We start from the raw sequence: 25,984 nt of genomic DNA on the forward strand, positions 1-25,984 counted from the left end.
CATGGGGTGTGCAATATAGTCAGTCAATATGCATTAAGATTTTAGCACCTCCAATAATTAGACATTTGATGTGGAAATCTTGTGGAATGAGTAGTGTAGTTAGTTGGCATGCACTATAATTCCATGACCCCCTACTAACACTATAGACTTTTGAGTCACTTCACCAAGAGCTTCCAACAATTGTTTACAATTAGGTTCCTTGTGGGAGGTGTGTTGTAGTCACATGACTTGCACTAAGAATTCACATTCACTCATTGATTCTACTAAGTTCAAAGATGGTTCGCCAAGTGCTTCCAAAAATTATGTGGTGGACATCTAGAAGGATGAGCACTATAGCCACATGGCATGCATTGAGATCTTGTTATTCTAGACCATTTATTTAGTACTTGTTGCAAATTTATTTCCACATTATTTTGAGTAGGTATATTCTTCATTTAGGCATGGGACTCTTGATCTAATCATTATACAACTCAACACCAATGTAGGGACTATTGCACAACTTCCAAAGACCATTTTGTGTTTCCTTCCCAAATATTACTATCAATAATGGGAAGATCATCTACATTCACCTTTAGATTGATTTCTTCCTAACGGGAGAAATATTATTTTGTGAGCATGGGCTCTCCAAAATGTAAAGTCAAGGATCCATCATTGATATATGAGGCATCACATCTTGGGGGCTACCTAGTCTCTCTTTTGGAGGGTTCTTTCCTTTCTTATCTAGGGACATCATTACATATGGATGCCTAACATGGATTTGTTGTTCGAGCTCATTTCTATATCCTCGTAAGTTACACTAAAGGTAGTTGTTGGTATAAATATTTCGTTTCACTTAGGATAGTGCTCATCCAAGTGTAATATTACACAAAGTTATTAAGTTTACACTAAATAATAAGAATATCTATTATTTTTACCTAGGTAGCTAGTAATGATATGTGTTCACCTTGGCTTGAGGTATTTAAGTTCCACCACTACCTCATCAACCGGTGATTAATGATAGTTATAAACCATCTCTATTTAGCCAAGGTTGTCTCGATCTCAATCAGATTGACTTAACTCGCCTCTTGATTGGGAGTGATTAGGAGTTAAACTCTTACCTTTTGGTTATGTCATCTCTTTGATATATGGATTGGAAAGGCCTATATATTTGAAATCTACTCTTTGTAATTATACTTCATGATATTAAATATAGATAAGAATTACTCTTCAATAGAGTTTTGTGGCTAATACATAGACAATGGGTCCTAGGTTGTATTTTTTAATAAAAAGAACTAACATTAACCTCTAGAAAAATATATTTAAAAAATAGTAAAAATAAATAACTAACTTTTTTTTCGTTGTCAAGTGACTAATTTGATATTAGAGGTCCACTTCAGTACATTTTTCCCCTTGTACAAAATCATGACTACAATCACATCATTCATTTCCAAATGAATTATTCCTCTATTCAAAGTCGTGTCTTTCAAAGAATCTAACCATCTTTCATCAATTGTGTGCCTAATAGTTCAAATTGAACACCTAAGGTTTGTAGCTAATGACAACCTCTAAAAGATAATATCAACATCCACCATCACATATAATCATCAAAGATCAATTAGTCAAGGGATAAAAGTAAAATAAAGAACTTCAAATAGTATTGCACCATAGTTAGTCCTATGCATTTTGCAGTCCATGTCTTTCATGTTTTCCAATCGTGTGAAACCAATAAAGAGATTCAACTAGGAGCCAAGTTTCATACTTCACTCCTCTTACAACAAATCCCCAACGGTCTTCGTAAGTGGTACATTACTTTTAAGAAATAAAATTAATGAAGGCAACTAATTATTAAATAAAAATATAATAAAGCACAAATTTGCATAGGGTTATGGTGTACATAGATGCAATCATGGGTGTGCTCCTATCCTAAATAGTCGGAAAGGTATATAACAAAAAAAATCATAATTATGAATGAAAAAAATAAATAAAACATCAAATCACATCCGCAAGATACTACACAATTGAATCATCTAGATTAACTCTACTATCACAATAAAGTTAAACACTTTCTTAATATTTTATTGTTTATCGTTTACAAATTAATTTAGAATTTGATTATTATTTGATGTTTTTATAATTGGTTACACTAATAAATCAGTCAGGTATGTCTATAATAATTTAATAACTATTACTTTTGTCATGCATGTAGACTTACCACCATACTAATCTGCAAGTACAATCACTATCATAAATTTGCATGCACTTTACCGTTAAGGACCAATCGTAATTTTAGTAGTTTTAATAAAATGGGAAGTTTAGATTTAAGCTAGACACTCCCTTTAAAATTATTCAAGTTTGTGAAGCTACAAAACCCACTAATTTCAATAATTTTTCAAGGCAAGGAGAATATAATTGAACAAAGTGTAATCTACTGATGAAGCTTAGGAACCAATAATTTCTAAGGGTAAAGAGAATGAAAGTTTATCATGCCCTACATCCATAAGAAAGAGAAGGCCTACAAGACATTGAAATGAAATGGAAGAAAGATTTTAATAATAGTCTACAAACCAAGTACTCTGAAATCCTAGGATATTAAACAACGCTGCCATGGGCATAAGCCCCAATAAATGGTCTACTTATATTAAATCAAATTGACATTTTTTTTTTTGGAACTTTCTTTGTGGACCTTCATCAAATAGTCTGATTTTTGTTAACCTTTGTTTTTTCTTAAATCATGGAACCAAAATTAACCAATATAATCGATCGATATATCTTTGCAAGCTGGACATTCCATCCTACTAATCCCAACATAAAAAACAACATATTCAATTGGCAGTATTAAAAGTTAATACTCTTTGGACCCACGCCATGTGTTATCATCCTCCTACACTCCCAGCAGTTGTGTGGTTGTGCCTTGATGACGTTTTCTATCTTGTACTGGTTTCTATTCACAAGCAATTTTACGAATCTGAGTGCGTCAGATCCCACTATGATCCTAGTGCTGGGTGGGTATGTGTGTTATTAGACACTGCTGATAGCATAAGTCTCTGTCCCTAGCTTGATATATAAGAACCCTCCTACTCCCAGATGCTAACATTGCCTTTCAGTAACACTTTTACAAACCAATGTGTCATACCCACTAATTCAAGATCATTTTCCACTATAAATGCTTCTGTTTTGATCTCTTTATAGAATCTGTTGCAGTTAAACAACAATTTACACGAGCTCATGGTGCAAAACCACAAAAGAATGTTGATAAGATATCTCATCGTTCTCAGCTATTAGAAATTTTGACTTGAGAATTTCCTGACTCTACTGAGTTATTTTTTAGCATATGCACACAGATAAAATGACAACATATTGATGAGTGATTTGGTTAAATAAATAAGCAGAACAGGCTGATCTGCCAGGCACGATCGCATGACACTATAGCATCAGCGTAGGCTTAACAAAATATTTCGAGAGGTTATATTGGCTGTGATTCATGGTAAATTAATTTTTTTTTAAACCATACATGTATGCTTCTCATTATGTGATAATGACTGCTTGTGTTACGTGTAAAATGATGTTCGATGGCATCTCTAGTTTTTTCTTGTTTAAATTGTTGCCAAAAAGAATCCGTGCATGCAACAAACAGCACATTCTGAAGTACAATTAGAATGACATGAACCAAGACCCACAAGGAGAATTCAATCCATTTTAGCAGTAGTAGTGGAAACAGTAAACTCATTTAAATCATGTGACGCCCTGAATATTGGCCTCTGTTGTAAGCACTTTACAGTGCTTCAGTTCAGTCATGTTATGCATCATTTGGTGCTTTTTGGTATAAAAACATAAATGTTAGCAGAATTGGGACCCAGAAAGAGAGATAAGAATCAGTTCATATACAGGTAAAACCAAGTCACCACCACACGGGATAGTTGCACTGGTATTATTTGCTATTTATTGTGAGAAGAGGACCCCAACCATGTCAATCCGTGATTACCAAAACACCATCAGAAGTTTATCTCAAACGTACATTCATTACCTAATTTAAAAGAATTAATTACGGAGATGTGATCGGTTTAACTAGAACAAAAAATCGTCAGCAATAGAGCCCAAGTACATTTATTACCTTGAATGGACCAAAATGAAGAACAGGAATATAATCAATTTAATCATCCAGACTAGCCCTCCTCTAAAATCTTGAGAGAGTATGGATTTATCTACCAATCTTCACCTGTTGGAATGAATCCCTATCCCTGACCCTGAGTTACTACTGGAAAACAGAAAAAAAGAACAAAAGAAATACTTCCCACAGCCTCTCGGTGAAAAAGGCAATGAAATTGTGGAACCAAGTACTCCGGTGCTCTAAAATTACACTTGTACCACATGCCTTAAACTGGGTGGTGAAAAAATTCAAATAAATACATGTTAGGGTTATATGTCCTGCACGCCTGACTTCATTTTCCAGCTGCATACGCTGCCCTCCCTTTTCAATAAATTGTTCAAATGATGTACCGTATAACATGACAGAATGCCACTAAAATCGTCATCTCTTTAGTGGGGAACCAGCATCATGCAAGTAAATCATTTAAGTATGTTACTCATGTACCAGTTTCAGTTTGCTGCTCTTGATGTTTGTGGTCCAAAAAAAAATTATGTTAGAACCGCTCTCAAGCTGCCCAACTATAAAGCTGCAGAGAATCCTTGAAGGGAAAACTTATTTTTCTATCTTGTAGCTTGCCAATGTTGTGCCCTTAAAAATAATTTCTATGACTGTAAATGCAGGATAATCTTGAACAAATAAATGGATTGATGGCAATGAACTTGGCAAATCAAAATCATCCATTGCCAAAAAATTTGCCCAGTCCCCATAAAAGTCCCACCTCTATTGATTGCAAATACTCATGCCTCTTATCATAACGCTGCTCCCCACACTGAGATGGTACTATCAACCAGATGGATGCTCTGAGCCACTCTCCCCTTGTATATACTTCTGCTGAGATTGTATGGACCCTACAAACTGAGGATGTGATGACACTGGGGTAGGTGCTGCAACGGGTACAGGATTTTAGATGTCAGTCCTGTCTTGGATACTCTGAGACAAACTCTAAAATCAAAAGCATGCATAATAACCATACCTGCTGAAGGAACTGGTCCCTGTACGACTGGCACGGTACCATAATGTTGGGGCATTGTTGTCATGGAGGAACCTCCTGGCCCTGAAAACTGAACAATAGGCCCCTGCACTCCATAACCATGTGGGGCAGAAAAGCCATGTCCTGCTTGCAATGGTTGGCCCATATAAGGATATAAGGCTGGATTAAGGGTTCCAGCTGCTCCATACAAATGGGAATATTGTGGTGCCAGATAGGGATTATATATATTCTGCATAGAAAACACAAGATATTTATTTTATACTAACAGAAATACAATCCAACAAGCATGCTAAAGAAACGTGGATGCTATAATTTGCAAAATTCTCTCTTTGTACTGCAAAATAAAAGGCTAGAGCTCTTTCTAAGAATGAAAAGGCACCTGATGGTAACCAACATCGGGCACATAAGTTGTATATCTGTCATGCCATGTGAAAGAAAAAATGAGATTTCATAATACTTGTCATACCTTTACATTTATAAACACAAAATTCTACATAAAAAGAAGAGAAAAATTATTAAAAAAAGAAAAGTAAGCCTACCCATATGGAGGGTATGCAATTCCCTGAGGATAGGTATAAGGAAAAGAAGGGGGGAAATTTGAGCCTCCAGCAAAGGCCTGTCCAGGTTGAGAGGCTCCTGGATAGGGGCTCCCCAGGCGCATGCGTCCTACAAGATAATGGGGATAATTCTAAGTAATAAAGTATTGTTTTAGAAATATTGAAAGTAAAGAAACCTATTATATAATACACATTGTTCTGTCTACTGTGATTTGTCAAAACTTTCCCTATAAAATCATGCATCTTAAAAGGACATTATACCCACACAAATACAAAGATAAGCTTCTATCCCAAACTTGTTTCAAGAATGGCGGTGTGCCAATCCAGGACTACTTATAATTTACCTTTCTGAAGGAAACTCGTTGTTTTATAAGCTATTTACTTATCAAATATGGGAATGACAGATGTGCTAATTGCTATGTCTCCAACTATATTCACCACAAAAGTACAAACCATGATTGAAAACTGGGTAGACTATTACCATAAGTACAGAAAAGGAAAAGTGAAAAAACAAATATTTGTTTACATACCAGTTGCCCCTTGCTCGATTTCCCACATAATGTGGAAACATATATGAAAATGAATGTCTATAGATATAAAAGTAATGCCATGGTAACCCATTTGGCTCAACATAAGAAAGTTGTTTGAAAAGCTTTCTTATCCACAATGTTCACAAGTTCCAAAATCAGAAATCCAATACAAAAGTGTTCACTTGATGTTATATAGTTTTAAGTTATAAAAAAGTATTCCAGGGGCTTCAAGAAAACAGTGAACAGTTCAAGCATTTCTGTTGATCCATTTTGCCAACACAAACTTGTACATAACGTAGAGTTACTAATATACTGTTAAGATCCTTCCACCCAACAGAGTAAAGCTTGGATTTCTCTCCACCAAGAGAAAGCAAAAGCCTTCAACTCATGTAAACATAAGAAAAAAAAATTGTCAAGAAGTCAATTTCTTAATAATGACTTGGTTTCTAGCAAAAAATGAGAAATGTATAACTTCATAAAAAGATTCGTTTATGGGGCTCTTATAAATTGAACTTTTGGACTCTTATAAATTGAACTTTCAGTTGTTGGCAAGGAGCTTGATGCAGTTATATACTTAAGATTATATACATATTTGATCCAGGAGAATGTAGCACTACGATTGTCTCACAGTACAGCAGCAATGCACTGTGCCATATTATCACCTTTACCACAAGCTTCAAGAGAATGTGACCACAAAGCTTTATGCTGCACAGCTCCAACAGTGTCAGCCTTATTCTATACAGATATTCCAGTGTTTCCAAAATATGACATAACAAGGAATATGGACCAGCAGTAGGCAAGCAATTGTGTTTCTTGTAACTAACATGACATCTTTCTCTACCATTGGTATATTGATGTATTTTACTAATAAGTAGACAGGCATGGATAAGCATTACATTCAACCTATCAAAGATTGCATAGAACTTTGCATAATACAACTTTGAGATTACAATTCTAGCTTCTAGCATGGCATCTTGTTGTTCTTGCAATTTCTTTGCTTAAGCATTCTGATTTGATATTCACACTGTCATTCTGCGTCTGCTTCTATCTATAAAAGATTTGATTTCATTTGAAAATCTTGTCCCTTGGATCTGAAGGGCCACAAATCAGTGGTATCAAAGCTCACATCAGCATCTATTTATAACACATTTTATTCCACTTAACTATCATGTCCCTTGGATATGAACGGCCCAAGATCAATGAATTCAAAGCTCACATCAATTCACAGTGATATCAAGCATTCATTATATGTCATAACCTAGTGGTATTGGAGTTTTTTCATTCAAAACCTTTGCTGCATTTGGTATGTCCACTGACACAAGGAATGACAACAAGAAGATTGGTTTCTAGACTCAATTGATCCTACGTTCCTTCCATAATTTCAACAACTGGAAAACAAATCCATATCAGAGATGTTGACTTCAAAGATGTTTCAGCTAATGAAATCAAGCGCTTTACAACAACAGAGTGGTGATTTGGAGAAACATTACACGCAGGAAATTGTCAAGATAATTGATCACTTCTCTCAACATCTAAAGCATGTTCAATTCCATTAAGTCCCATTGAATTCATCAATGCATTGACTTTTTGTAGCCCAATATATGGTACAAGTAAATGTAGATACCCCTATTCTTTAAGGTACAAAAAGATGTTGATACTCAAGATAACTGTCTAAAACCTCATTTTATCATACTAGGTAGTCATCAAGTTTTTCATAAGAAATATCACCTTTGCAATTTTAAAGCGTTACCTTTTCTATAAAGAAATTGTATATTAGGGTTGTGCTACCCATGAGGCTGACCTTTCACCTAAACATGCCAAGAATGGTTTTATAGAAGCCTCAAAAGAAACCTATTATCCTGTTGAAACATATTATACACCAATATATCAAGCATTTTTGGCTTCATTGAGGTCATGACCAGTCTATTCAAGGATACATGGTTAAACAGTCAAGAGTTGGAACAAAATATCATTTTGAATTATGGTTTAGGCTTGAGGCCACGCATCAAGACCAACATTGATTCCTTGCATATCTCTTCAGTATGAGAAGCCTATAGGTATGCTTGAAAGTTTCAAGCACAAGCCTAAGAATGAAGGAAAAGCACACTGTTAGCAATCTAAGACTGGAAAGTGGCGTACATTACACAATTCTATTGGACACTCTATCAGAGAATGCTGTGCTTGGAAAGATCAGTTTGCATCAATAGAAGCATCAACTTGCACCACAATGATGCATGATAAAAGAAAAAAGATCATGCATTGTGAGCCCAAATTGCCTAATCTTCAAACCTGTACTGAGAATAAAAAGAAAGATTACTTCAAGTTTTGTTTTCATAAATAGAAGCATCAAATTATTCCCATAACAATGCAAGATATATGCCAACAAATCAAGCACCATGAGCCAAGTACCATGGTAGCAATTACCAGCATCACTTGATCCTTCAATCTGGATCGAAGAGAAGCAAAAGGATTGTTTTATTTGCAGATGTGGGGCAATGGACAACCTAAACTCTTCATTGTTGACAACAGTAGTTAGAAGAACCTGATTTCTCCCAAACCAGGTGAAATTACCAATGTTTCCTCATCCACAATCAAACAACATTAGATGGTCTAAACTGGGTCCACAAAAACATCGCACAAATATCATTTGTTGTAAACATTCAAGCCTGTTCAAATGCAGTCATTTGTGATGTTTTAGAGGTATTACTTGGGCAGCCATAACTTCTCTGGTTCAATGCAATCTATGATGCAAATCACTAAATGTTAACATAGATATTGATGAAAATACATGTTGCATAATGGAACTAACTTTTAAGATTGCATTCATCAACGCCAAACATTGCAAAAATCCAATCAATTATGGAGAGAAGTTTGCTCTCTTGGTGGGGAAACCTTAACTTCAAAAGGACATCCTTGTAGAACAATTTGGCAAAGTACCCCCTTGCGCAGCAAAGTATTAGTTAAACAAAATAATGGTGTAAGTTGCTGCTTCTGGAATTGACACGCAATCAATTCCAGAAGAAGCAACTTACAACTCTATGGATTGTGGAAATCTGATATCATGAACAAAATAATGGTGATATACAAGGATGGATACTTTCTTGTCACTCATTGGGAAGCCTAAGAAGTGCACAGTGAAGCGTATTATCAATCTGAATCCTTTAGCACTTTGTTTATACAAGAATATTTTTCATTCCCCCACTGGAGGACCTAAGCAATGTGTTATGAAACGTACAATCTACCTAATATCTAGGGCTTCCTCTTTGTAATGCATCGATAACACTATTCAATTCCTGAGGAATGAAGAGATGAAACAATAGATCAATGAAATTGTTAAAAGAGAACACATCAAGTCTAGATGTTTGCCTTGTAGCAAACCTATCACGCTCCTGCCAAATGATGGCAAAATAAGGTTGTGCATTGACTATAGAGTACTCTACAAGATCAAAGTGAAGGATCAATATCCTCTTCCTAGGATCAAGGACCTACTAAGCCAAACATGCAGCACCAAATTCTCCACTAATGGATATCATCAAGTAAGGGTACCACGAAAATCCTAATAATCGATCAGATGACAAGAAGACAACCTCGAAAGCTAAGGAAGGTTTATTTGATCGTTGAAAATGGCCTTTGGCTTGATGAATGTAACTGCAATTCTCATGCAAATAATAAATGACATTTGGCCATTTACAGCTCCATCCATTTTTTTGAATCTTGATAACAATCTTATTTTCAGCAAAACAGAGGAAGACCATTTGCACCACATTTAGCAAGTGAACAACACTTTGCAGCAACACAAGTTTAATGCAAACATGGAGAATGTTGTTTTTCTATAGAGGAGATACAATATTTTGGCTATATTGTTGATACAGTTGTAGTAAATGTGGATCCATCCAAGATCCACGTCATTTATGTTTGGCCACACCAAACACCACCCTCAAGAAATTTAAATTTTCTTGGGAATGGAAAATTTATAAACAAAGTCTGTACTTGGGTTTTTTCACATCACTTGGCCTTGGAATGAAATTACCATAGGTGATACTCAAGCAACTTTCACCTAGATAGCCGCTCAAACAGAAAACATTCAACTAATTGAAATGTAGACTCCATTCCACACTACTACTTGTGGTATTTAATCTTCAACAACCATTTGAGATTGAGATAAAGGCTTCAAAACTTACATTTGGAGCAATCCTTACTCAATTCAGTTACCCATTTTCTTACCATAGTGAGAAATTTATTGCCTCTGTAAGAAAATATCATGATTAAGAGATTTATGCCATTGTCTAGACATGTAAGCATTAGAAGCACAATATATTAGAAAAGGAGAGCCTTATTGACAGATCACAAACAAATGTGATTCTTGTAGGCATAGAATGAATTGCAGTAAAAGCAACATCAAAGACGATCTTCATATCATAAGCAATTCCACTTGAATATCAAGTATTAAAACGGAAGTGCCAATCTAGTAGCAGATTGTTCAAGCAGAAACCCACTCCAATCTTTGTTCTTTGTGCTCAACCATATGGACATGAGACTAACCGTCATGATTCTTAGTAGATTTCATAAAGCTGGAGGTATCCTTATGTTCATCGAGGCACCAGAATTAGTTCTGGAGTGCATTCACAATTATAAGGCAGAACAGAGAAAGGTAGTGAAGAAAGGGTGTATGCAGACCTGACTCCTAAAGGCCTATATTGAACTTTTGGTATTCAATGCACCAAACCATGCACGCATTGGATTACTTTGCAGATATCTATTAGGCATTGAATAGAAATTAGTAAATTCTAAGATATTGCTTTAAGTATTTACAATTGTATCATCTAGCACAATTGTGTAATCCTCGCAAGACAAAGTGAAATATTGTTTTTAAGAAGCTTACCTCAGGTCAGGTCACAAATTAGTCAATTGAGAGGACACTTGCAATTTTCAAGAGATATTTCTTGTTGCTGATTCTCAAGTCAAACAGAAAATACATCAAATCTCATACTGCCTATGCTATAGAAAAGCCAACTAGCCACTAGCAAGGATAATATACTTCCTTTTGAATTCCAAGCAAACCTTGGGAAATACTTTCTGTGGATTTCCTTTCAAGCTTGACTACTACTAAGCATGGTAATGTCACTTCCTCTAGTAGTTGATATATTTTCAAAGCTGGCAATTTTCACACCTTGCAGAAAGACCATCCTGGCTCTAGAAACAATTCAAGTGTACTCGAAATGTATGGGATTGCTTTGGAATACCATCCACCAAACACAAGATTCTTGACCCATTTCTAGAGAGTGCTCTAGTCAATGATAGACATATATCCATATCAAACCAAGTCTACAAAATTACATCACCCAATTGATCAAAAAAGTAGAAGTGGTGAATAGGATGATCATGCATTTTCTAAAAATGTACAATTCCAAAAAGCATTGCACTTGGAATTTCCATGTTTGCTTGATTTTCCAACCGCTGGCACCTGCTTCTCAACGAAGAGTGACTAATTGAAAAGGATATGGCATTGTGATCATTTCATGGTACAATGACCATGTCATGACTCATCATCTTTACAACAATTTTCTGGATTTTTTCCAAAGCAAAAATGGCCATATTACAAAGCCCTAACTCCTCTTCTTCTGTGCTGCACTGCTCCAACAATGTCAGCAATATTCTGCACAATTAATATGTAAAGTCTTCTAATAGTAAAGAACAAAGGATATAAACCACAAGAAAGTGAGCAGTTGCATTCTTTTGCAACTACCATGACATCCTTGCATCTTCCACATTTGTATATTAATGTATTCAATTCAGTCTTTGATTAGCCAGACATGAATAAGCATACATTTGATCACTTGGATCTTGTACAAAAGTTTTCAGAATAAAACTTTGTAATTAGTAATTACAGTTAAAGCACAGTGTCTTGTTACTCTTGTATTCTCTTTCTTTTGGCAAGTTGATTTGATATTCACACTCTATAATTCTACACCAATTCCATTTATGACACAAAAAAATCTTTAAAGTGTGTTGTCTACGAGGCACATCTAGGCTTAGATCAATATCTTACCCGTTAAAGAGGTACTTTCAGAATTATAATGTGATAAAAATCCTTTTTGCACAAATATGGTCTTTTTTTGCCCACATATAGCTCATCCTAAACTCCATAAACCCAGAGCTTGTAATACCATAGAAAAGACATAAAGTCAATATCACTCAAGAACATGAAAAATTTAAGCACGGGTACCTACCACAAGGCTTTCAATTTCTAATAGTAACCATTTCTCTAAGCAACATGTAAGGACCAACATTGTTTTTCACTTTGTAATGAAATGCATCCTATCTGAGCTGCAATTTCTCCTGCTCTAAAGGAGTATGATGGATTTATAGGGCTACAAGCTTAAGCAAATCATATTGACTGAGAGGAGTCCTCGTGAATAAAATGTAATGAAAATTTCTTATTGCACAACTAGGGCTCAAAATTGATCTGTAAACAAAACCAGGGAATTACAAATAACCAGAATTTACAAATGCAGCAGAAAAGACAAAGGTAGCACTTAAAGACAGCACTTTACTATCTGGGCGTTGGTAATGAACTTGGTAAGATTGTGGAGCTATGACTCTTTGATATAGTACCCATATTCAGAAAATTCTGGAATTTGATGAACAAAATGTAATTGAAAAAAAAAATAATAAAAATATGGCTCAAATTTGATCCATAAAATAGTGGCAGGGCAAGCCTAGTCAATTCTTGATTCCAGGAGTGCTTTGATCTTTTGTTAAAGGACCTATATTCAAAAGTAAAAAATTAGTAATTCGATTGAAACTTGTAAATGGCATGGAAAAAGACAAAGCGAGCAGCACAAAATATAAACAGCAAACCAAAAAAGTTTACTCTTTCCACTATGGATCAGAAAGTGTGATCAGAAACATTGATGAAAATTCAAAATACAGAAGCTTTTTACTCTTCTCATGGACTGTGTAAACCTCATATTCATTATTAACAGTAGGCGTTACCGTGAGGGGGAGAGGGGCGAGGTCGACCAAGTGATGCAATGTTGCAGTTAGCTCTTCTGCCATCTATGACAGGGCTCGGATCCATGCATGCTCTTCTTGCAGCCTCTGGATCCCTGAACGTTACCTGAACCCATTCCACGGGTAAAAAACACAACCCACACCCTAAATGGTAATCAAGCTGTCCTTAATGGGGTCTAAATCCCAAGAAAAATTACAGAGACCCAAAAAGGTAAGGTTTAAACAACTTACAAATCCATAGCCTTTGGAGCGTCCAGTATTCTTGTCAGTTATGACGACAGCCTCCAAAATGTCTCCAAATTGCTCAAAGTAACGCCTCATTGTGTCCCTCTGCGTCTCCCATGCCAGCCCACCAACAAACACCTTGGTGAGCGTTGTGTCTCCAAACTGGGCATACTGAGGCTGAGCCATTCGTCTTCCTCTTCCTCTTCCTCTTCCCCTTCCTATTCCTATTCCTTTTCCACTTCCTCTGAAGAAAATGACCACCCCTTGAATAATGAAAGACCAGCGGGGTGCCCCAAAAAACACTAAACTAATCCATCTGCCAGCCTCATTCCTCCGCTTGCTCACCTGTAGTGCAACCTCATAAACAATTCACACCCACAGCGCCTTTTTCTCTCCCATGCAACACATTTGCCTCATATTCTTCTTTTGCACATATAAAACAATATAAAAACAGCAAATCCCTGCTGTCCCCAAGGTGGAAGGAGAACTAGTAAACAACACACAGGGATATATTAAAATAATAATACTGACCTGTATGCAATCATGAGCATGCAAGGGCAATCAATAAATATATACAAATGCAAATGGATATATATTATGTGCATATATTTCTATTCCTCTCCACCAAATGCTCAGAAAATTTATATCATCTAACATGGATCGGATTAGCCTGGATTGGATTTTTTTGCATTTACTACGTCTTCATCGTTGCCAAAATTCCTTCCACCACCTCGCTCCAACACGCCCCACGAATCCCCTTAACTACCTCCCATTTCCCCCCCTCCCACGGACCAAAATCACCGTACGTACGTTCGCAGGCCATAAAAGTTGCAGCTCCTTTAATTTTAGCGCTCCTCCCGGAACAAATGGGAATAGTTTTTATGGTTTTTTATTTTGTGAATATTAGTTAAATTTCCCTGTCCAGCGTGACAATCGAGGTGACAGCGATGGCATCCGATTTTACCCTGTAATTTTGGCTTCTGGTTGTATTATCAACCTCGCCTGCCGCCGCGCCACATGTCGCGCTCCACAGCAACGCCAGATATTGTCTTCCACTGCCTTCTCTACGCGTGGCGCCTCTTGCTAAGGAATCTTGTTAGGATTCGCGAACACATTGGATCTCCAATGCCATCATCATGGACCCCACTACCTATTCTTACTTTGCCTCCTCCAGTTAACACCCTCAATTTGATGCCCATATGCTAGCATAATCATTTCTTCCAAAGGAATACTAAAATGATAAGTGTATTTAGTTTTGGAAATAATGATTAAATAATTAGTTTTGATGTTTTTGGAGAATCTAGTTGTCCAAGTATAAAAAATTGATGTTCGTGATGTGAAGAAGGTCATGGGCTTCGTATTGTGTTAAATATCTTTGTGGGTTCAATATGAGTCCCTTTGAGTCACACGTCTAATTGAAAATATCTAGTAGGGATATCTTTACCTTCACCTTCTTTGTGTTTTATCCTATGATTGAAACAAGGGAAAGATAAAAACTAAACCCTAGTGCATAGAGGGTTGTGGGCAACGATTGAATTCTTTTGTGTATTATATAAGAGTGCAAAAATAACACTTACATGCATGCAAGTATAGAGAGATAGCACATGTATGAGTCCATGAGGGTGGACGAACCAGTAGCCTATACAAACATAGTTATTGTCCAACTAATCCTTGTGCATTTTATGGTTTAATTTCATGCTAAGATTAAGTTGTACCAACTATAGTTAAGGTAAGAGTAAATCATCCTTATTTAGTGAGTCTATCTATGAACATCATTTCCTCTTCGAGCACTTATACAAATGGAGATGAAGTTGAATTCAATTATGATTCTTAGTTGAACGTGAATGAATTCCCTAACTAGAACATTGTCTGGATGTCAAGGACAAAATGCAATGAATGTGTGTCCTTAAATTGATTACCAACTTTAAACTAATGACTCAAATCGAGACCAATAAGTGTTGTGAGTCACAAGTTGTGTAGGGGTGGGTGGACACATGACTGCATGTATGACATGCTTAGCAAGTATAATTAAAGCCTTTGGCCAAGGTGGTGCAAAGTTCTTCTTACGCTAGTAGTACACCAAGACTAATTAGATAACCTAGTCAAAGGATCATACAAGTTAGCAGAAATCTTTAGTGTGTGACTAACTAGAGTTGTGTACGTATATAAACACCAGGCATAGATGGCAACTAGACCTAATCTTGTGTATGTGCCCTTGTGAAGGGTAGGGCAATTTCCAAAAGGAAGGTGTGCGAGGGACCGCCAGGTCTGTGGTTGAAGGTAAAGTGCTCCAATGATGCTCTCCTCCACATAGGATATGTCGACACTTGAAAGTTCATAATCAATAATGCAAAATTACAGTAGACCCTAAACCTTATCTTGTCTATCTTAAGTTATGTTTACAAGTAGAAATTGAATGATGAAAGTGTTAAATAGATTATTTACTTTCTTGCTATCTTTTTTGTTAATGAAAAATGTTGTTTGATTGTATTTCATGAAGTTAAAAGCAAAAAATTTCATATGCAATTTAGTTAGTTTCTATTTTCAGAAAGATACATGTAATTCTTTAATTTTTCTTGTTATTAGAAAGTTATTGTTACAGACTAGAGTGTAGTATGTGTTCCTCATGGTTAGCGAATACAAATATTATTGGGTCAATAATGCAAGTGTCACATAGTAGCTTCAAATAATTAGTGAATGGATTGAGACGAACATCCATATATATAGGTGTGGAGTAGATCAAATGAGAAATTTATTATTCATATAAAATTCTTAAGAGGTGTTTATATTTAGTAGATGGCATTTGATGGTTCTATTTCACCAAAGTCAATCTCTCTCTCTCTCTCTCTCTCTCTCTCTCTCTCTCTCTCTCTCTCTCTCTCTCTCTCTCTCTCTCTCTCTCTCTCTCTCTCTCTCTCTCTCTCTCTCTCACACACACACACACACACACACACACACACACATCAACTTATTCATGGCATCAAGGAAGATACCAATAAAATCATCTCTATTATTGAAGATGTGCTCTATAACCATGGCTAGTTACGTAAACAAGTGGATCATATAATTAAAGATTTAACCTTGCTAGCATAAAATCAAACTAAGATGAATAAATGAATTGAATATATTCAAGAGCATTTATTTCAGTTAAACATACTTAAAAAGGGATGTATGACCAAGGGAATATCTATCTAGAGGTTTTTCTATATGTCCAAGCTATGCACCATGTTGGGAAATATATGTGTAGAAAGATTGGGTTCACATATCTACCACTCAATTTGGAGAAGCCTAGGTGAAAATTTAGAAAAATCTAATGTGATTGACAAAGCTTGATATGGAATCTTAGTATAAATGCAACAAGTAATTTAATAACATTTTACAAATGGAAACTACTAAACTAATTTCCAATATCCTAAAATAAGAAAAGAATCTTTTTATGATAACATGTGAAAAATATCCATGAACAACCAACTAAATCATTATTTTTAGTTTTAACAAGACATACAATAGCTTTGTACTAATGCATATTTATAAACTTGTCTATTTTAGAAGTATACATAAAAGTGGCACTCAAACAAGACAAGTGTTGAGGTGACTCAAGAGTATGTTCAAAATTAGAAGATTATAGCTAATAAGACATACAATAGCTTTGTACATGGATTAGTCTCAAACTAGGAGAGTAGCTACAAGGTCATGTGCAAGAAATAATGTCCAATACTCCAATTTATTTAATTAATACTATGTGAAAATACAAAGTATAGGAATAAATAATTATCTTGAGTACTCTAAGTATCATTTAGGTACCCTTAGAATTTTTTTCAACAATATACGCATTGCCCTCCAATGCATTCAAAGGAGAAAGAAACGGTTCCATAGTCTTTTGGGGCAATAGAAAAATCATTAAAGAGGATGAAGACTCTTTTGTTTTTTGAAGTTTCTACCATAAAGTATAGATTGAGAAGAATACTTCAAGGGGCATGAGGAAGTTGGATGTTGAAGGATCTTTGTCACAACCCTCCTTTATCGCTTTTTTTATTTAAATACAATTCTATTATGTTTTTGGTTAAGCTATTAAAAATGATTGAATAAATGCTATAAAAGAATAAAAATAATAATAAACACCCACACACACACTTGGAGAGTATAATTCAAAGGCATTATTTTTATTTTTTATTACTTTTGCCACTCCCAATTATGGCACATGTTGTAGGAGGAATTAGAAGCTTCTAGAGGAATCTCCACCACCTTGCATGTAACTCCCCCACTAAGTTTTTAATCAATTTGCATGAGTCCAATATTGGAAAATAATCTCTTTTTTAATTAAAATCTCAAGATAGTGGAATTGAGGGATTTTCTTATAAATTGAAAGCAAGTTTTCAAACAAGGGAGTTGATTATGTTTTGAAGAAAATTTCCCAAGTTTTTAGCAGTAGGATCTTCTTTGGTAGTCTCATTTTTTGTTGCAGGATTTTTAAGTTGTTGTTTGAAAGATTTCTCTCAAGTTGCAAGGAAGGATCAAAAGGATAGCTAGAGGATTCAACATCAAGCTTCGATAAGCCAGGTTCTCTTCTTGTTATTTCACATTCACATATGAGAAATGGTATTATCCAAAATATGGTTTCTAAATCTTCCCTTATTGTAAATCTTTTCTTCTTATTTAGGAATAAATATTGATAAATTACTTTCACATAATGCATGTAAAAGATAGATTTATTACTTATTTTATTTTCCTTAAGAAATATGCACATGATTTTGCCTTTTGCTTTTCCAAAGATTTTAGATCTATCCAAAAATAATGTTTCCCTTATTTAAAAAAAAAAAAATTCTGAGATTAAAAACTCTTCCCTGTGTGATTTGAATCTTAATCTTTATTTCTTCCCTCAAATTCATTTCTCTGGCTCTTCGAATGGAAATCTGAAAGAAAATCTCATTCTTTAAATAAAATCTCTTTGTGAATATTAGTTGAATAAAATCTCCCTATGAATACTAGTTGTATAAAATCTAGTATAAAATCTCTATGTGAATATTAGTTGAATAAAATCTCTCTGTGAATATTAGTAAATAAAATCTCTCTGTGAATATTAGTTGAATAAAATCTCTCTGTGAATATTAGTTGAAATTGAGGAATATATTTCCCTGTGAATAATCCTATGTGTTATTCATTCTTGTGAATAAATCCTTATTCTCATTTGTTTACATTAATATTTTTATTTCATATATATCTGGTTATATATTTCTCTCTGTGAATAATCCTCTGTGTTATTCATTCCTGTGAATAAATCCTTATTCTCATTTGGTTACATTAATGTTTTTATATATCTGGTTATATACATCTCTCTGTGAAAAAAGAAGTATAAATCTCTCTCTGTGCAAAATGAAATATAAATCTCTCCCTCTGAATGTAGATTTGATCATAAATTTTAAATTCCTTATGAGCAGTCTTACTTCTCTGTGAACAGAAAAATGTCTGATAATGAAATATAAATTGTATTCATTATTCTCTGTGGAAACAAATCCCTCTCTCTGTGACAAAAACTGTGTACATTTAGGTGTTTATTATAAATAAATTCCTCCTGGGAAAACTCTATTTTCCAACTATATTGTGAAAGATTTCATTCCTTATCTCAATAGCCTTCAAAAAAAAGAGGGGATCTTTCTTTGTGTATACACGAACAGTTTATATCCCTGAGATTGGAATTATATCATAGAATTCCCTTATTAAATTTATTCACTATTATCTATACCGTTATTAATATTCTCATGGACAAAGTTAATAAATTACCATATATTTTTACATATACAAATTAATCACTTTCGTATTTGAAATAACCTCACGGTGTCGAATTTTAATTCGCATTTCAAAGCGAATTTATTTTCCTTGGGCAACGTGCGGGGGGGGAAGGCGGTAATAGGTAATTGTCGGGGGGTAGTGGTGCCCTCCACTACCCCTGCGGTCACTGTCATGGTAGTGGCCGCAGGGGGAGTGGAGGGGCCCACGGTGTCCCCTCACCTCTGCGGGCCTACACCTGCAGGTCCGCAGGGGTGACGGGACCCGTGGGTCCCCACTCCCCATTACTCCTAAAACAAGATTCGCTTTATGCCATTTTTTTTTAGTTTTTGAAAATAAAAAAAAATAAAAAATTGTTTATTTAATTAGTTTTATATATATATATATAAAATAAATTACAAATTAAAAATTGTTAATAATTACTTTAAGGTAGATTTAAGTTAGTAAATTAAACTTAGGGAAAATTTATAAATAATTAGGATTATTATAGATTATTGTGAATGATTGGGATCTCCCAATCCATTGAGGATTTATTTGATTACTTGGGCGGTAATTTTAGGCTGGCTTAAAACAATTAAGTCTTATTATTATGATTGATCCAAAATCGCCAAAAGTATAAACTAATTACCAGTAACTCTATAATTAATTATTCTCACGATAGAAGTAAACACTTATTCATTTTGTATGTAAATGACACTATTTTTGCATTACTTATATATTAATTTGCATTCATTGATGAGCAAGTTACATTTCCATCATCTTCATGCAAGTTGCACGTAAGTTCATAATTGCCATTATCATACCAATACATGTATTAATTTGTTTAGTTGTAGAAGAATGGTATTTCTCTTTATCAAATGGTATTTGAATGCCATCAAAGTAATTAAACTTCGCAATGACTAGTTATGTATATTCATTTCATGATTATATTTCAAGGATGATGTTTTCATAAGCTCTTAGTTAAGAAAACTAAACAAAGGAAGTTGGAAAACCAAAACCTAGTAGCGTTCGGTATATACAGTGCCTCTGGGTCACGCTTACGGGTAATGTCGTCGTGTTGAACTACTGCACCTAATGCCTAATAAAGCTGCATCAACGACGTCTGTGGCATCGTCCCTATAAATCGTTGGGGAGTAATAAGGAACACTTGGAAGTTAAAATCCAAGGGGCGGGTAATCCCTCTTGGATCGATAATCTAACAAGATAATCCTTAAATAATTTTACATCCATTGAGTTAAACCATAGTAAACCCCCTTTAGAGTTGGTTAAGTAAAATGCTTTTATGAAATTGATTTAATCTTGAAGAGATATTGGTGATTGACAATTTGGTCAAGGGTGACGCTTATGATAGGTGTCAGGATGTAGTTGTTTTAGGCCACAAACAATAGGCCATCTTGAGCCTTTGTTTAAGTGCTACCACCGTGGGTAGCAACCGCAGAGAAACTGTCTGGGACATTGACCCTAGAAAGGGTTGCATACCCACTCATCAGTTTACATCAAACCATAGAGTAGAAAATAGAACTAAATACTTTACGCCTTGATCCCGTGCCGAAATGGGTATGTAGGCAGTCTTGGGACGGAGTTGTCCCTAGTACTCAAACGTTTGTGGGTGGGGTCTAGGCTTGGTATAGAAGGATTGAATAGAATCCTAATTTGAAAGATAAGTATAATATAAAGAAAAAAGTAATTCATTGCATACTCGGAAGGAATCCTGTATGGATTCGCTTGACTTCTCGAGGCTTTAAGCCAAATTCCGAGGCGGAATTCAAGCTTGTACTATGTTATTTAATTACTCCTAAGGACGGCAACTTTGGTGCACTCCTAATTAGAAGAGTGTAGTACTTAGTGAGTGGCTCAGGACCCGAATGGTCCCAATGAGTCCAAGTCTCTGGCCAGAGCACCTCCTATCCCGATTGGATAGATGCATACCCCGTATGGGTAGATGCCTATCCCGTATTGGATAGATGAAATCTTATGTCCCGTATGGACATATGCCTAACCCGTATGGTTAGATGCTCATCTCGGATGGATGAATGCCTAATCCAAATGGATGGATGCCCAAAGTATGCGATTGAATCAAACACAATGATTAAATTTAAAAAAAAAAAAAGAGGTCACATTTTGTTGAGTTAAGTATGGTGGGTTATTACAATCTTGAAGACATCTAAAATCAAGATCAATTAAATTTTGTGAAGTTTAAGTCTAAAAACTAAGATGTAAAGTGGTGACAACTACCAAGATATAATTTGCAAGTGGGTGACTCAAACAAAAAGCAATGGAATTTGGAGTGGCCTTTGTAGGATTAATTAGGTGATCACCATAGTAATTAATTAATCAATCAATAATTACTTAGGTCCCCTATTACTTTATTACAAATAAGATAAACTTAAGAATGATTTTCTTCATTTAAATTGAGCTAATATTAAGTCATGTTGTCTCATTAGATAGGATTAGGACACTTGTCATGATCTAACTGTTAGTGTAGGTTTTTATTCTCTTAGTGGAATACTTAGTTTCCCTTAGTCTTAGGTTTTTTTCCACACTTTTATTAAGCTTTCTTAGGTTCATAAAGTGAATTTAACTAGGATATGATGTTGCAGTGTCCACATCCTTAAATAATGAAGCATTTATTAATTTTAGACTACTTGGTGGTAACACCCTATTGGTTGGATTTGCCACCTTCATCCTCTCCTTAGTTCTATATAAACTCACTACCTAGCGTGTATTTGACATTATTTTTCATGCATTGTAATGATATTTCATAGGTTGGCATACATGTAGTTTGATTCATACAATCATTCTTTTGCAACATCTTTTTGAGCTTGTTGGAGCTGTTAAAAATCTAAGGTTTCAAGAATGGCTTGTGCTTTCAAAATTTTGAAAAATCCCCTAAGTCCTCATGCCTAAGCATTCAAATTTTCTAATTTGATGTTGACTTGTTATTGCAATGGTGTAATTTGGCACTAGGGTCACACCAAGTAGGTTAAGATCACGAATTAGCCAAATTAACCAAGACATTAAAAGGAAGATGAACCTTCAATATATCCAACCTCAATTCTATTGGGAAGAGGGTTGAATGTTGATTGAGGTCCTATTTCCTCTTTTGTTTGAGTTGAAATTGTGTAACTTAAATCAGGTTTGGAAATTGCAAATACTAAAATCTATTGGAATAAAATGATGAAAACATAGTGTTGCAGAAACCAAACAAAGCCACAAACAAAGATTTTGAGCAGTAAAAGAGGATCAGAGTCTGCACCTGAAAGTTCGAGAAAAATTGTCGGGACCAAGATGCAACGCCATGGTCCTGGGACCAGGATGCAATGCCATGGTCCTCAATGGGCACCATGGTTCCTCTGTGGTGTCATGGTCCTGAGGTACTTTCAGAATCTCTCCAAAAGGCAGTTCACTTTGTCTCAGTTTCCTCTGTCCTTTCCCCCCTGTATGGCTTCCGAATCTGCAACTTACACACCAAAAGAAGGGAAATTATATTGTGGGTGGCTATATAGGGTTTTGCCTTAGTCAAACCCCTTGTTTTGGTGATTTCCACCTCCACAAATAGCCGATAATGTATTGAAAAAGTGTGTGCAAGATCCTAAATGAACAAAAAAGTAAATCTAGAGTTCTACCCTACGCTTTGGAGAGTAAACCCTAAATGAGTGTAAATGTAAATGTAAATGCTTCAAATAAAAAATGCAATAATAGATCTAAAGCATGAATGTAAATCTGAAAACTAATGTTATGAAGCTCATACTGTAAAGACATGAAAATAACATGAAACCATACCAAACCCTAAGGGAGAGGTACAAGCCAATCAACAGTCGATGATCTCCTATTATTATTCAATGTATTCAAAGCTCCTAATTGATGTTGAAGATGATTGATGAAGACTTGATAAATGCTTGATTTGTTGATTGTAGACTCCACATAACCTGCACTTTCACTTCATAAGAGGCTCCTTTAAAATTGCTTATTGATGGATCCTTCAAATGAGGAAAGGAAACACTATATGTATGAAACCCTAACTTTGTTTTTTATAATAGGTCAACCTAGAAATGATATTTTTTTCTCAATTTCCTAGATTCAAACATTAAAATACCGCCAAAACACGCTCCCAAAATTCGGGGAGAAAAAGTCGGGACCAAGCCGCCTCTTGGTCCGACCAACTTTTTTCCAAATTTTTGGGGAAGCAAGATATTGTGATTCTAAAGTCAATTCCAAGTTTATGTGAAAATTCAAGGTGTCTAGATATGTGAAATCGGGGCTTGAAGATCGAAATAGGACATAATTAGAGTTTTTGATGAAATAATCAATTGGAAGAATAAAATAAAAAGGGGGCACACTTAGGGTTAAGGGCCCAATTTTATGATGTGTAGAGGGATAAAAGAAGACTTTAGATTTAATTAAATTAATTAATTAAATGCTAAAAATAAAATTTGAAATGCAAGATGCAAACACACTAAGGCGGGTGCTAACCTAAGCATGGAATTGTACCACCCAATTAAGGGCATACAATTTACGATGTTGCAGTTATTCTCGGTTAACAATCTTTTAAGTTATGACTTAAGTGTGCTTTCGTCATGGATTGACTAATCCTTTGTGTTAGATCTTCTTTCCTTTCCTAGTTGATGTAGTTTTCCCCTAAGTCAATAGTTTAATTTATCCACCTTTTCTTTATAACCCATGCCCCTTCATGTCCCCTTATTACCTTGTAGGAATTAAGTCTTCACGGGAAATAGCAAATTCCCTAAGTGATTAGGCCCCCGCATTCTCACAACAATCAATGTAGGTTAGATTTAACCCCTATGGGCGGGTGGGGTGGATCCCTTGTGACTACTGCTAAATCTTTTGTGTATATATTAGTGCCTCTCGCATCCCCACGAGGGCTAATTATGAGTTGCCCTAGCCCTTGCAAGCTAGCGGGAAAGTTAAATGGTCAATGAATGGTTGAAGGAAGTAACAGTTTTTGTGGTCTAGTAGTTGAAGGACTCAATGGCATGGCTAGCCTTAAGTGGTTATCCTAAAATCCCAACAGTTTATGGTTGCAATTGGGTGAAACCCCACGAGCATGCGAAATAGCAAAGGTGTATCTGCTAATGATGAGGAGAAATGAAAGCACGATGTCCCTGTAAGCTTGCTAGGTGAGAGAGATGTTAAGGCAGAGGTGAGCAAGGGCACGCCATGTGTCTTGTGGGCCCAATTCAAAGAACATATATGATAATCCTCGTGCTCCAACAAAAGAAACAACGAGGATGCCAAGTATGTTGCAGGATAGCAAAAGTTGGACATGTGTACAATGGGCCCCAAGAGCATAAAGAAATGAGAGAGCCTGAGTCCCTAGGAGGAGAACAAGGTGGAACCCACGTGACTTGCAAGCATGCAAGAAGTGAAAAAGCAACGACATGTTGCCAAGTTTGAAAAAGAATGATGACTCATCAAGTCAAATCAAATTGACAAAATCTTAATCATTTGTTCTAATTATATTGACTACCCTGATTCAAAATTATGCACGACTATCAAAAAACAAGGTGTTCACATGATTTCAAAATTATTGAGGACAAGACTGCATTAGGTGGATATATATGCAAATAAATGCTGAAGTAATTAATGAATTGTTTTTATTCTACATTCGAGAAGAGAATTTAAGGAGCCGATTTTTGGCAGCAACTAGGGTTTCAAGAAGTGAAAAACCATTAAGCATTTTGATCTCTCTTATAGGTTATATAAGGTGAATTTCCTACTTTCCTTATCAGAATTGTCGATTGATATAATTAAATTAGATAAAACACAAACCTATCCAATTTATTTAGCAAAGATGAGTAAAAGCAGCCAAAATCCCAACCCTAGCAAAAAGAAAAGTCTCTTGAACCAATATATCCTGGATATTTTACCATGTTTAGTAGGTGAGGGAAATTTTAAATCGTTTGTAGACTCGTGTTAAGTGTTCTAATGCAGTGATTCCAATTTTGGGGTGGGAGTTGTTTAAGTATTTCTATGGCAATAAAGAAAGAGATGTCCCAGTGTCAAACCCCTAGACCTATGATTTGGGTAAGTTGGTCGTCCCAAATGTGTTTATGGACATGGACATCCTTAGGATTATGGAAAAGTTATATGACCATGTTCTCAAGGTTATTAGGAAGAAGGGTGGTTTAGTACTAGTGGATATGGACAAACATGCAATTGTAGACACCTTCATGTTGAATAAGCAAGCCCTAGTGCAAATTGACTTTGATAAATTCAAAGAGGACTACAAGAAGTATGAAAAAACTTTGAGGTTTGATGAAATTCCTATTTATAGAAGAAAATGATTAATAATAAGAGAGTGTTGATCCCTTTTGATGAGCAAGAACCTTTTCAGGTTGTTAACTTTGAAATCAGAACATATCATGCATTGTGCCAAGTCTTGGGCTAGGATAGTGAGGATAGGATGCATGTGGAATTGATGTGTATGGCTATGAGGATCCAACACCCTAAAGTGAATACTGAGTTTAACTTTGCCTACAAGGAAATACACGAAGGATTAATGAGGAAAAGGTGGAATGATAAGGAGATCACATTCAAGCACTACTCCATTTTGTGCCATATGATTCTATATCAAAACGAGTATGCCTGAGATATAAAAATGAAGTTGGAAATGGTTGACGAACAAAATAAGAGGCAACCAATGCAATGTTGGACATGTGTGGGACATCAAGTTCCCCAATGTAGACTTTGTTACATTCCATAACTATTATATGATGAGAATAATGAATTGGTT

At 35.4% G+C, this 25,984-nt stretch overlaps 1 protein-coding gene across 1 annotated transcript; it reads right to left on the reverse strand.

Annotated features, from left to right (window-relative positions):
• Positions 1-4,060: 4,060 nt before the first annotated feature.
• Positions 4,061-14,240, reverse strand: LOC131067763 (uncharacterized). The gene is made up of 6 exons (XM_058002899.2): positions 13,450-14,240; positions 13,201-13,324; positions 5,657-5,783; positions 5,497-5,533; positions 5,100-5,346; positions 4,061-5,010 (listed from the first exon to the last, which is right to left on the reverse strand). The coding sequence occupies exons 1-6, from the start codon at positions 13,627-13,629 to the stop codon at positions 4,910-4,912; spliced, it is 816 nt and encodes a 271-aa protein (XP_057858882.2). The 5' UTR covers positions 13,630-14,240; the 3' UTR covers positions 4,061-4,909.
• Positions 14,241-25,984: the final 11,744 nt, after the last annotated feature.

The sequence above is a fragment of the Cryptomeria japonica genome, chromosome 5 (genome assembly GCF_030272615.1).
Source record: "Cryptomeria japonica chromosome 5, Sugi_1.0, whole genome shotgun sequence".
Lineage (NCBI taxonomy): Eukaryota > Viridiplantae > Streptophyta > Pinopsida > Cupressales > Cupressaceae > Cryptomeria > Cryptomeria japonica.